This window comes from Protomyctophum bolini (assembly GCF_963924005.1).
Source record: "Protomyctophum bolini genome assembly, chromosome: 3".
Lineage (NCBI taxonomy): Eukaryota > Metazoa > Chordata > Actinopteri > Myctophiformes > Myctophidae > Protomyctophum > Protomyctophum bolini.
Genome location: NC_137864.1, coordinates 25,549,263 through 25,560,494, shown reverse-complemented (window position 1 = coordinate 25,560,494; position 11,232 = coordinate 25,549,263). Strand labels below are relative to the sequence as shown.

The window sequence follows — 11,232 nt, the reverse complement described above, 5'->3', positions numbered from 1 at the left end:
AGACTAGGATACTAGGAAATCATCGAATCTACCATCTGTCTAAACACAATCTAAATCACATTCTTAACGTGTGTGGTCAGGAGGAAAAATGAAAACATGCAAATCCAAGAATAAATGTAATTAAAATAAGAACAAGTGAACAAGATATGTCATTGTCTGCATACATATAGTATAGCCTCTTGGTTAATTGCGAGATTCAATCAAAATGTATTATTATAATATTAATATTTGTGTCTCCTTATATGCTCTGGTAGGACGTTAATTATTCTATTTAATAATTTACTGACAGCTGATGTTTCCATCTATCTATCTTTTTGGTTTTAGTTTTCACTTCTCCAACGAGCCAGCGTGACCCACATATCCATTGGTAAATGATCTGCAGGAAGCAGGAAGACGGTTATAAATTCCCAGTTTTGCCCTGGGTGGCAGTTTGAGGGATAGATGACTGGAACCACTTAGCCTTTGTTTCCCATTCCGTTATGAGGTCATTATGGTCTCCTGTCTGCGTGAGCTGTTCTGGACGAAGAAGAGAAGATGAGAGTGGTCAGCAGGATCTGACCAAATTCAACTTCTCTTCCCTGTCATTGTCTCTTTACCCCCGACCCTAATCAACAGAAGATCTGGAGTAGACAGAAGGTGAAACCTCTTAATTAGTGTGCATACAGACAGGTTAATGAGGGTGTCTAAAAGAATGGTTTACAACCATAAATAAAGTCTGTATAGCCAACTAGAACTAATGACGGGTATGTGCCCTTGAGCAAGACCTCAGCTCTTTCCTGTGTGCGACACCGTCATACGTAACAAGAGCATAATTGTTCATCTCAATATGGTATGCTTTTTTCAGCACTATAGCCAAATTAGCCATAGATCATCATATTCTGCAATGCTAAACAATAGCTGTTTACTACAAAGCAGCGAAGTGAATGAAACTGTGTGTGTGTGTTACCATCTATAATTGCACCCTCCAGTACGTGTTCATTCCATGGCTGGCAGGGTGAGGAGGCCAGGGCAAAACTTATTTAAGGGGGTCGGGGGGGGGATAAAAAAGACATGATGCAGAATGTTTGAAGGCATGTGGCATCCAGGATATTCAGTGCACACTAAAGGGGACGTCCATTCCAGAGAGGTTCTACTGTATGTGACGTACAGTGCCTCCCTCTCATTCACATACTCCTATTTTCATTATCATTATTGAAGTTCCAACCTCTTTCGGTGAGCCATTCGTTGTTCAGTGACACACTTTTCAATAGCCCCACCCTCCCTGCAATATGAAATATTGTCTCATGGCGTCTCTCTCTGTAGTACAGGCCACCATTTTATTTAAGGGTAGAAATGAAGAGTCAATGAAACAGACATCTAGCCTATTTCAGGTTTACATTTAGATTTTTGTCATTGATGTCCTTCTACAGAGAACTCAGTCTGCTTTCATTGAATCCCACTACTATGCATGTTTGAAAAATCAAAAAGATTGTACAGCAACAGCGAGGAAAATATGTGAGTGTGTGACGTGCAACGCATACTGCACAGCACCATGTCTGATGCCCATCTCAAATGATGCTCCATAAATGGCCACCAAGTATTTTTATCTTAACATGACCTTGTGCACCACACTGAGCACACATTCTCACATTCACCACATCCAAAATATGACAGCTCAGTTTCTCTCCATGTTGTGCTTTGTCACCATGACTTCAACAGGGACATCCCTCATGTTTCCGCTATAGGGGAGAACGGGGTAAGATGAGCCAGTGGGTACGGTACGTTGAACCGATTTACACAAATAACATTTCTACACATCAGGTAGAATGTTATATCAATTACCCAGGTCAAAAATATGTTGCTGATTTGCCAAAGGATAATTCAAAATATATTAGAGTATTAGACAATCTTATGGTATGTAAATTTTATTCATTAAGCTAAAGTCCCAGATTATTACCCAGCTTGGTTGCTTGATTCTGATCAATATTCAATATTCTATAGCCTTGAATCGATTATATAGTCAATGGTCAATCACTGAATTTATCGTTCTGTTGTTTTTGAACAGCACAATGACAGATTGTGTGCTCAATAGCAGACGCTGTCTAATCAAATCAAAGACACCTGGCTGCTTGATTTTTGCCGTATCCAACATTTTGCAGCCATGTAAACAAAACACAATGTAATTTAAGCTAATGTACAGCAAAACAACAATAATGTTGATTCATTTAATCATTGTTTTCTGAGAAGGAAACAACATGTCCGGGTCGGATGAGCTCTCTCTCTTTGAACCACAAGTCATGGGTTCGATCCCGGGCAGTGCCAACTCAACATATGAGTAGCACGGCTTGGGTGCGGAAAGTCATGCGGCAAGTACTGGGAGCTGATGGTAGGTGTTGATGGTACACTGGTACAGGTGAAGTACTGGGAGCTGATGGTAGGTGTTGATGGTACAGGTGAAGTACTGGGAGCTGATGGTAGGTGTTGATGGTACAGGTGAAGTACTGGGAGCTGATGGTAGGTGAAGTACTGGGAGCTGATGGCACTGTAGGTACGGCGCTCCACCTCAGCAATCCATCTCCAAGGGGTCTAACGCATTGTAACAGGGACATGACTCGCGCGTGTTACCAGCATATACCGCCAACACTCCCGACCAACTTCTAGTCTACTTTTCGTAAAAAAAATTATCTTATTAAAATAAATCAAATCGTTTCGTTGTTACTTTTGTCAATGTATACATTTTTATTTCTGGGAGCTGGTCCTTATTGAGAAATAAACCCCTGTCCCCCCGTCTATGGGGTTTATTTCCTGCTCCCACTGGTGTTGTTCCTGCACCAAATTTGTTTCTCATCTCTTCTTTATTTGTTTTTGTTTGCATGTTTTTGCTTCTTTTTTTAAATTTTATACTTTTATAATTTCGTTTACTCTAGCTGTTCCGTTTTTATGTGCAAATAAATGTCATACAGCTAAATAATGTAGCCTTAAAAAAAGGATGTATTTGTATTGTTATTACATTTTATATGAGTATTTCACCATTTCAGTGGCGTTTCTTTCCTGTGTATCCATACACCTGTCTGTCCTGCTAAGCTGAGCAGACCATAACGTTTTGGAACACCCTGTCAGGGAGGTCTTTGTACTTTGTGTTGTTTCATTTTCCTGTGCTGGTGCAGGTTTAATAGAAAGAGTCTCATCCTGGCTACTGCTCAAAATAAATTATCATCTGAACAAACACATTTTCACTTTTTGTTTTTGTTTTAATAGATATATACTGTAGATCTGTCGTTATAGACTTGTTATAGACTTGTTGACGGATATGACAGAATTAGAATACATAATGTATTCTAATTTCTTCAGAGGTTAGATGTATGTTTTATAGTCACATATTTGTTATCCATGAGTCAGGAGTTACAGGACACTTTGACAGTGATTTTCTGTGGCGATCAAACGTGTGATGTTTTGGTTGTCACTCTAAACCACTTGGCCCCGTTTTTGTGCGGTATGTAAGAGAATGTAGTAGAAAGCTATTCTATTATGTGTCCTATTAACCACATTCCCTATTATGGGGGCAAACATGCAGCTAATCTCTGTGATGATATTTTGGTGTAGAGAGGAAAAAGGAGGGGTCCTAGTGTAGAGCCCTGGAAGACCGTTCAATGAAGTAGAGTTTAAGTGATTAAGATCCCACACACGGGGTTATGACTTTGGAGAGTGAAGGGATGTCCATGTATGACCTTGGTCAGGGGAACTCTGATGGGAATATGATAAAAGAGATGACGTGGATCATTAACACAGCCCAGAGCCCTCTTCAAAGACCCCTCTGTTCATGTGAAGCACAGTGTGAAATTAGCAGGCAGATCAGCAACGATATGAACACAGAGCTCACTTCAAAGTGATGACTAAACTGCTATAGGCAGGTTGCTTTAGAGCTCTGTCTGCGTCCATGTCTTTAGTCATTATTGATGTCCACTGCCGCTTTAATTGTGATGGCTCTATCACTTTAACAAAGAAACTGTTGTTAAAAATTTGGTTACCAGTGATATTATGTTATTATATATACAGTATTTTGTTTGTTTTTGTCCTTGTTTATGTATGCAAAACTATATGCATGAATGTTTGTATTGTTCTGTATTTGCTGTATGTTGTTGGACCTACATATACATCTCAAGGGGATATCCTTTTCTCAATAAAGGTTCATATATACTGTACAGTATATGTGTCTTGCCAAATTGTGTTTTGCTTGTTATCACACTCACACAAAAAAAGAGTCAGTTGCTCCATTGACTGTTTGCCATACTGTTAGCTGAGCTCATTATTAGCATGGAAATTACTGTTGTGTTGACATGCAACACATCTGCCACTGCAAGTGTACATTAAATTCAGAACATCTTAATTTTACATAAATTGAATAGAAATATTTATTTTCATCCTTTTCTGACATGACATCTATGTATACTACTATATACAACTTAGTGACAAGTAAACACATTAGATAGAAATGACATAGCATGCACCCATGAAGAAATTAAATAATGCTAATGAACAACTAATTGGATATATTGGTTAAATTAAGGAAAAAGCTTCCCAAGTCACAGACATGACTATTGTAAAAGAGAAAAAGGGTGAATTTGGGGGGTAGGGGTTTGTGTGTGTGTGTGTGTGTGTGTGTGTGTGTGTGTGTGTGTGTGTGTGTGTGTGTGTGTGTGTGTGTGTGTGCGCGCGCGCGCGCATGCGTGTGTGTGTGTGTGTGTGTGTGTGTGTGTGTGTGTGTGTGTGTGTGTGTGTGTGTGTGTGTGTGTGTGTGGAGGGGGTGGGGGGACTTTTACATCCCATCCAATGGACTTTCTTAAATTAGCCATGGGGGTAGGAGGCTCCCTCCCTGGCCTGACAGAAGGAGGAGTCTGGGGTCTAGTCACAGTCTTCTGTGTTAGTATTACCTGCACAGCCCTATAACATTCACTGCAGTTGTGTGGCACGGTGGATGCGTGAGGGAGCCTGTGAGGAGAGAGACAGAGAGCAAGAGAAAGAGAGCAAGAGAAAGAGAGAGAGAGAGAGAGAGAGAGAGAGAGAGAGAGAGAGAGAGAGAGAATTTTATTTATTTGGGGGATAGGAGTCTGTCTATTTCTGCTGACTCCTAAAACAAATTGCAAGACAACTAGCAGCGGACATGGCTGGTTGTCTGCAAAGCTCAGGGACCTGTAAAACACGGGAGCTTTTCAGATGTCTCCTTGTTACTTTTGCTCTGGGCTTCTTTGCTTCAGTGGATGCAGAGCCATTTGACCCGGCTTTCCTTTATCGCCATAGAACTGGACCTGATGAGGACAACATCGTCATCGCCAACAATGGAATTAGGGTTCCCTTTGGGAGGTCTGTGTATTTGGACCCTGTCAATGACCTGGTGACCGAGGTGCAGCCTGGTGACCGGTGTCACATCACTGTTTTGGACAATGACCCGCTGGCCCAGACACCTGGAATGCTGAGCCCGAAAAAGTTCCCCTGTGAATTCGGAGCTGATGAGGTGAAATACACTCACTTTGGCTCCCGGAGTCCCAGCAAGGATCGGGTAAAGCTCCAGCTGCGATATGACTCCCATACAGACACGGTCATCATCCCCTTCATGCTGGAGGTGGAGGTGGTATTCCAGCAGCTCGAGATCCTCACCAGGAATATGCCACTCAATGTGGAGAAACTTAACAGCGACAGCAACCCCATTGACAAAAAAGGTCTGGAGTTTTCCTACGAGGAAGGTGTGACACAGTGTAAGATGACCACTCTGGTTGGCGCCGGAGGACTCCCCAGGTATGGCACACTTTTGAATAACCCCCCCAATGGCCAGATGATTGACTGTGATGAATTTGTTAAGCAGGGCATTCGCTACAAGCACACTGCAACGACCAAGTCACCAAATAGAGATTATATTCCAATGATGGTAGAGCTGCAGGACAATGAGGGCAATGCCATAATGCAAGAGCATTTCCAGATGATGGTTAGAATAAGAGAGGGAACCGAGAACACTGCCCCTAAGCCCAGCTTTGTAGCTATGATGATGATGGAGATTGATCAATTTGTGATGACAGCAATAACGAGTGATATGCTGGCCGCTGAGGATGTTGAATCCGATCAAGATGATTTAATTTTCAACATGACTTCACCTCTGGGCTATCAGCAGGGCTACTTCATCAGCACAGACGATCAGAACCTTCCCATCACATCCTTCTATCAGAGAGACATAAAAGACCTTAAAATAGCTTACAAGCCCCCCTCAGTGGACTCAGAGGTAGAGAGGATTTTCCAGCTTGATTTTGAAATCGTAGACACTGATGGAGCTGTGTCTGAAAGCTTCGCTTTTATGATAGTGGTGAAGCCTATGAATACGTTGGCCCCTGTGGCGACCAAAAATACAGGGCAGCTATTGTTTGAAGGGCAGTCCAGAGCTCTGTCCAGCTCCCAGAATTTAGAGATCAGTGATGAGGATAACCTAGAGGACGTACAAATTGCTGTTGTAGATGGCTTAAAACACGGAGAGCTAACCGTACTTGGCAGCCGTAGGAAATTCTTCACACCTGCCGATTTAGATGCTGGTATTGTGGTGTACCAGCATGATGGCAGTGACACTTACAGTGACAATATTATCTTTAGAATGACTGACGGCAAGAACGAGGTGGAGTTTTTGTTCCCCATCACTATTGCCCCCACCGATGACGAGCCCCCCATTATCAATGCCAACACTGGCCTGGTGCTGTTTAAAAATGAGGTCATGCAGCTCTCCCCGTTCATTCTGAGTGCCACCGATATTGATTCAGAAGACTCTACCATAAAATTTATTCTGGAAGCTCCATACTCAACTGTGGGAGAGCTGCTTCTCAGGCAAGTTGAGCCCCCCTCTGACCCCTCTCTCTGGAAGTTCAGTGCGACAGATGAGATGTTTGAGCAGGTGGTGTCCGAGTGGTTTCAGCAAGATATAATGGATGGAAAGCTCTTCTACCGCCACATTGGCCCCCACAGCACCACCACTGTAAATGACCAGTTTGTATTCCGGGTCCAAGATGATAATGATCCCCCGAACCAGTCAGGCGAGCATGTTTTCACCATAAAGATCCACCCTGTTGATGACCTCCCCCCAGAGCTCTATCCGGGCACCACCCTTCACATGGCAGTGCAAGAGTATGAGCTGACACACTTCAAAAATAAATTGTTGCGTTATACAGATCTGGATTCAGATGACAGAGACCTGAAGTACAGCGTCATAAACCCCCCCACAGACACAGATGAGAACAACCCAGCCCCTCTGGGTGACATTGTTCTGACTGACAGCCCTGACATTGCCGTTTCCGAGTTCACACAGGCCCAGGTCAATCACCACAAAGTGGCTTACAAGCCCCCTGACCAGGAACTGGGCATCACTCCAAAAGTTGTTCAATTCACATTCCTTGTGGAGGACACTGCTGGTAACTCAGTAGATGGGCTATTCACCATTTTTTTACAGCCAGTTGACAACAAACCCCCCGCAATCACCAACACTGGGTTCACTGTTCTGGAGAGAAACTCTTATGTCATCACTAAGAAAGAGTTGCATGCCACAGACCAGGATACCGATGATGAAAATATCGAGTTCACTGTGACCCAGATTCCCCTCTTTGGGCAATTGCAGTATTTAGGTATTGCCATGTCAAATGGTGAGACATTTTTGCTGGAAGACATAGCAAATGGCCATCTGACTTACATTCATCGCGGAGATGAATCCCTCAGTGATACCATCAAGGTTGATGTCAGTGATGGCTTTCATGAGGTGCCCATCATAATTAAGATTGCCATTGAACCCGTTGATGATGAGGCCCCCACAATCATGCTCCCGGCTGGCCTGCTGGGGTCTGCCATCGACGTGCTGGAGAACGGAGCAACAGAAATTACGACCAACGTCATTCAGGGTCGTGACGACGACACAGATGACCTTCTGCTCACTTTCATCGTCGAGGAGCCTCCCAGGCTGGGGGAGATCCTGGTGAACGGGGGACCTGCTGAGAGATTCACTCAGCAGGACCTTATCAATGGGGTGGTGGTGTATGCCCACACATCAGGTGAAATTGGACCATTTAAGGAATATGACTCCTTCAACCTCACCCTGTCTGATATGTCGGACCAATGGGTTGTCGGGGGAAACAAGGTTCAAGGTGTGAGGGTTCACGTTACCATCCTCCCCCTTGACAGTATCCCACCTATTGTCAGTGTTGGAGAGCAGTTTGTGGTGATTGAAGGAGAGAAGAATGTCATTACTCTGGAGCACATCGAGGCTGAGGATATCGACACAGACAATGAGGATATTTTGTGCACCATCATCGTCCAGCCAACATCTGGCTATGTGGAGAATATTGCCCCAGCCCCAGGCTCTGAGAAGTCCAGGGCAGGCACGGCCATCACTGCCTTTAGCATTAAAGACATTGGCCTTGGTCATATCTACTATGTCCAGAGCATTCACAAAGGTGTGGAACCTGTTGAAGATCGCTTCACCTTCCGCTGTTCAGATGGTATCAACTTCTCTGAGCGCCACTTCTTCCCCATTGTTATCATTCCAGCTAATGACGAAAAACCGGAGATTTTCATCCGCGAGTTTGTAGTAATGGAAGGCATGAGTCTGGTCATTGACACGCCCATCCTGAATGCAGCTGATGCTGATATCCCCGGGGATGAGTTGGACTTTGAGATCATCAAGTACCCTGAGCATGGCACAATTGTTCAGCAGCTCACCACTGGCACACTCCCAGTTGACAAATTCAATCTGGAACAAATCAAGGAGTCATCTAACATTGTGTATGAACATGATGACTCAGAGACCAAGGAGGACAGCTTTGAAATCAGGCTTTCAGATGGGAAGCACACTGTGGAAAAAAAGGTTATCATCATGGTTATTCCTGTTGATGATGAGACACCAAGAATGACAATAAACGATGGTCTTGAAGTTGAGATTAGTGAGACCAAAATAATCAATAACAATGTTTTGAAGGCCACAGACCTTGACTCTGAAGACAAAGAGCTGACATACATTGTACGCTATGGCCCAAGCCAAGGCTACCTTCAGCGCATATCCAAGTTTGGGAATGTTTTGGGCAATATCACCCTTGGGATGAACTTCACACAGGATGCAATTGACAAACATCTCATTCAGTATGTGCACACAGGTCAAGAGGGAATCCGCGACTTGCTGAAGTTTGATGTCACAGACGGAATTAACCCTCTCATTGACCGCTACTTCTACATCAACATTGGAAGCATTGACATGGTCTTCCCAGATGTCATCAACAAAGGCGTGACTCTCAAAGAAGGAGGCAAAGTAACTCTTACTACTGACCTGCTCAGCACCACTGACATCAACAGTCCTGATGAATACCTCACCTTCAGCATCACTCGAGCACCCAGCAGGGGTCATCTGGAGTGCACTGACTTCCCAGGTGTTCCTATCTCCACCTTCACTCAAATGCAGCTCGCTGGCAACAAGATCTATTACATCCATACCTCTGACGATGAGATGAAGATGGACAGCTTCGAGTTTGAAGTTACTGATGGTTACAATCCCGTCTTCCGTACATTCAGAGTGTCCATCACTGATGTAGACAATAAAAAACCTGTCTTGGCCATCAGCAAACTATTTTTGGGAGAGGGAGAAGCCAAACTCATCACACCATTTGAATTGACGGTAGAGGATCGCGATACACCTGACAACCTGCTACGCTTCATAGTCACCCAAGTGCCAGTCCACGGGCAGCTGCTTTTTAACAACACCCAACCGATCACCACATTCACCAAGCAAGACCTGAATGAGAACCTCATTACGTATAAGCATGACGGCACAGAGACCAATGAGGATAGCTTCTCCTTCACAGTCACGGATGGCACGCACACTGACTTCTACGTCTTCCCTGACACCATCTACGAAACACGCAAGCCCCAGATGATGACTATTCATATTAACACGGTGGACAACGGGGTCCCACAGATTGTAGTGAACAAGGCTGCCGCCACACTAAGGGTGCTCCAGTCCGGACACGTGGGATTCCTGATCACCAGCAAGGCCCTGAAGTCTGAAGACAGAGACAGCCAGCGCAAAGTCTTGAAGTACAACATTGCTGAGGCTCCCCTGCATGGATTCATCATAAACACCGCCCTGGGCAATGATAGCATCAAGGCCTTCACACAAGGTAAGCTAACATTGCATTCTCAGTAATGGTGTTGCTGTGCTTAGGAGAGCTACCCCACCTTACACTGGTTAAAAGCTAAAAAAGAGTCAATGTGAAATAGTGTAGAATGTGTAAAAGGGAAGCCAACCATTAATTTTATGAACGGCATCATCACAAATGTCATTCTTCCAGTATGTTTGTAAGAAGATACATGAAGAAAGAGAATGCTTGGTGTAGGCCTACTTAAGTGACGATATTCAGACCGCGGCCATCTTGCCAGCAAGGTGCTAACTATAGGTGCAACTTCCCATAGACAGCCCATTCACCCAAACAGAAAGGTCCTATCTGATTGTATTAAACAACGTCAAACTCACCAACATTGCAGCTGTACGGGAAGCTTGAATTATCCTCTTTCAATCTGTAAAGTTTTTGTTTCATAAAAGTCCACCATAGACATGTTATGAGCTACTTCCTGTCAAGAAATGATGTGCAGGTTATTTTTTCCTAAGTGTCAGAGTTTGGGAGTGCTCGTTGGATATCACTCAACAGCTCTGCGTACCACCTGTTTTGAATTTGCACATAATGCAGGAGGCAGCAGGAGGCTGCTTTACAAAAACGAGTGCTTCCAAACTCCAATACATCACCTGCAAGAAATTCCTTACAACGAGCACTCCCAAACTCTGACACAAAAAAATAACCTGCACATAATTTCTTGACAGGAAGTAGCTCATAACATGTCTACAGTGGATTTGTATTAAACAAACACTTTGCAGATAGAAAGAGAATAATTCAAGCTTTTTGCACAGTTGCAATGTTGGTAATTTTTACATTGTTTAATACAATAAGATAGGACTTTTCTGTTTGGATGAATGGGCTGTCAATGGGAAGTTGCACCTAGTTAGCACCTTGCTGGCAAGATGGCCGCGGTCTGAATATCATCAATAGTAGTTATAATTATGTCATACAAATAAAAGTAAAATAAATCTATAAAATGCTTTGCTTATAAATTGATATATTTGCATATGTAGTATTATGTACAGTAATGGATTGGAGAAATTTATTTTCATCTGATATAGGCTATAATTCA

The 11,232-nt window shown here is 43.5% G+C and overlaps 1 protein-coding gene across 1 annotated transcript in view; it reads left to right on the top strand.

Annotated features, from left to right (window-relative positions):
• The first annotated feature begins 4,962 nt into the window (after positions 1-4,962).
• The window catches only part of frem3 (Fras1 related extracellular matrix 3), a 39,785-nt gene continuing 33,515 nt past the window's right edge, over positions 4,963-11,232 (top strand). The window contains exon 1 of the mRNA XM_080759357.1: positions 4,963-10,166. Coding sequence (XP_080615483.1) covers positions 5,141-10,166 — 5,026 coding nt within the window. The 5' untranslated portion in view covers positions 4,963-5,140. The remainder of the gene's footprint in view (positions 10,167-11,232) is intronic.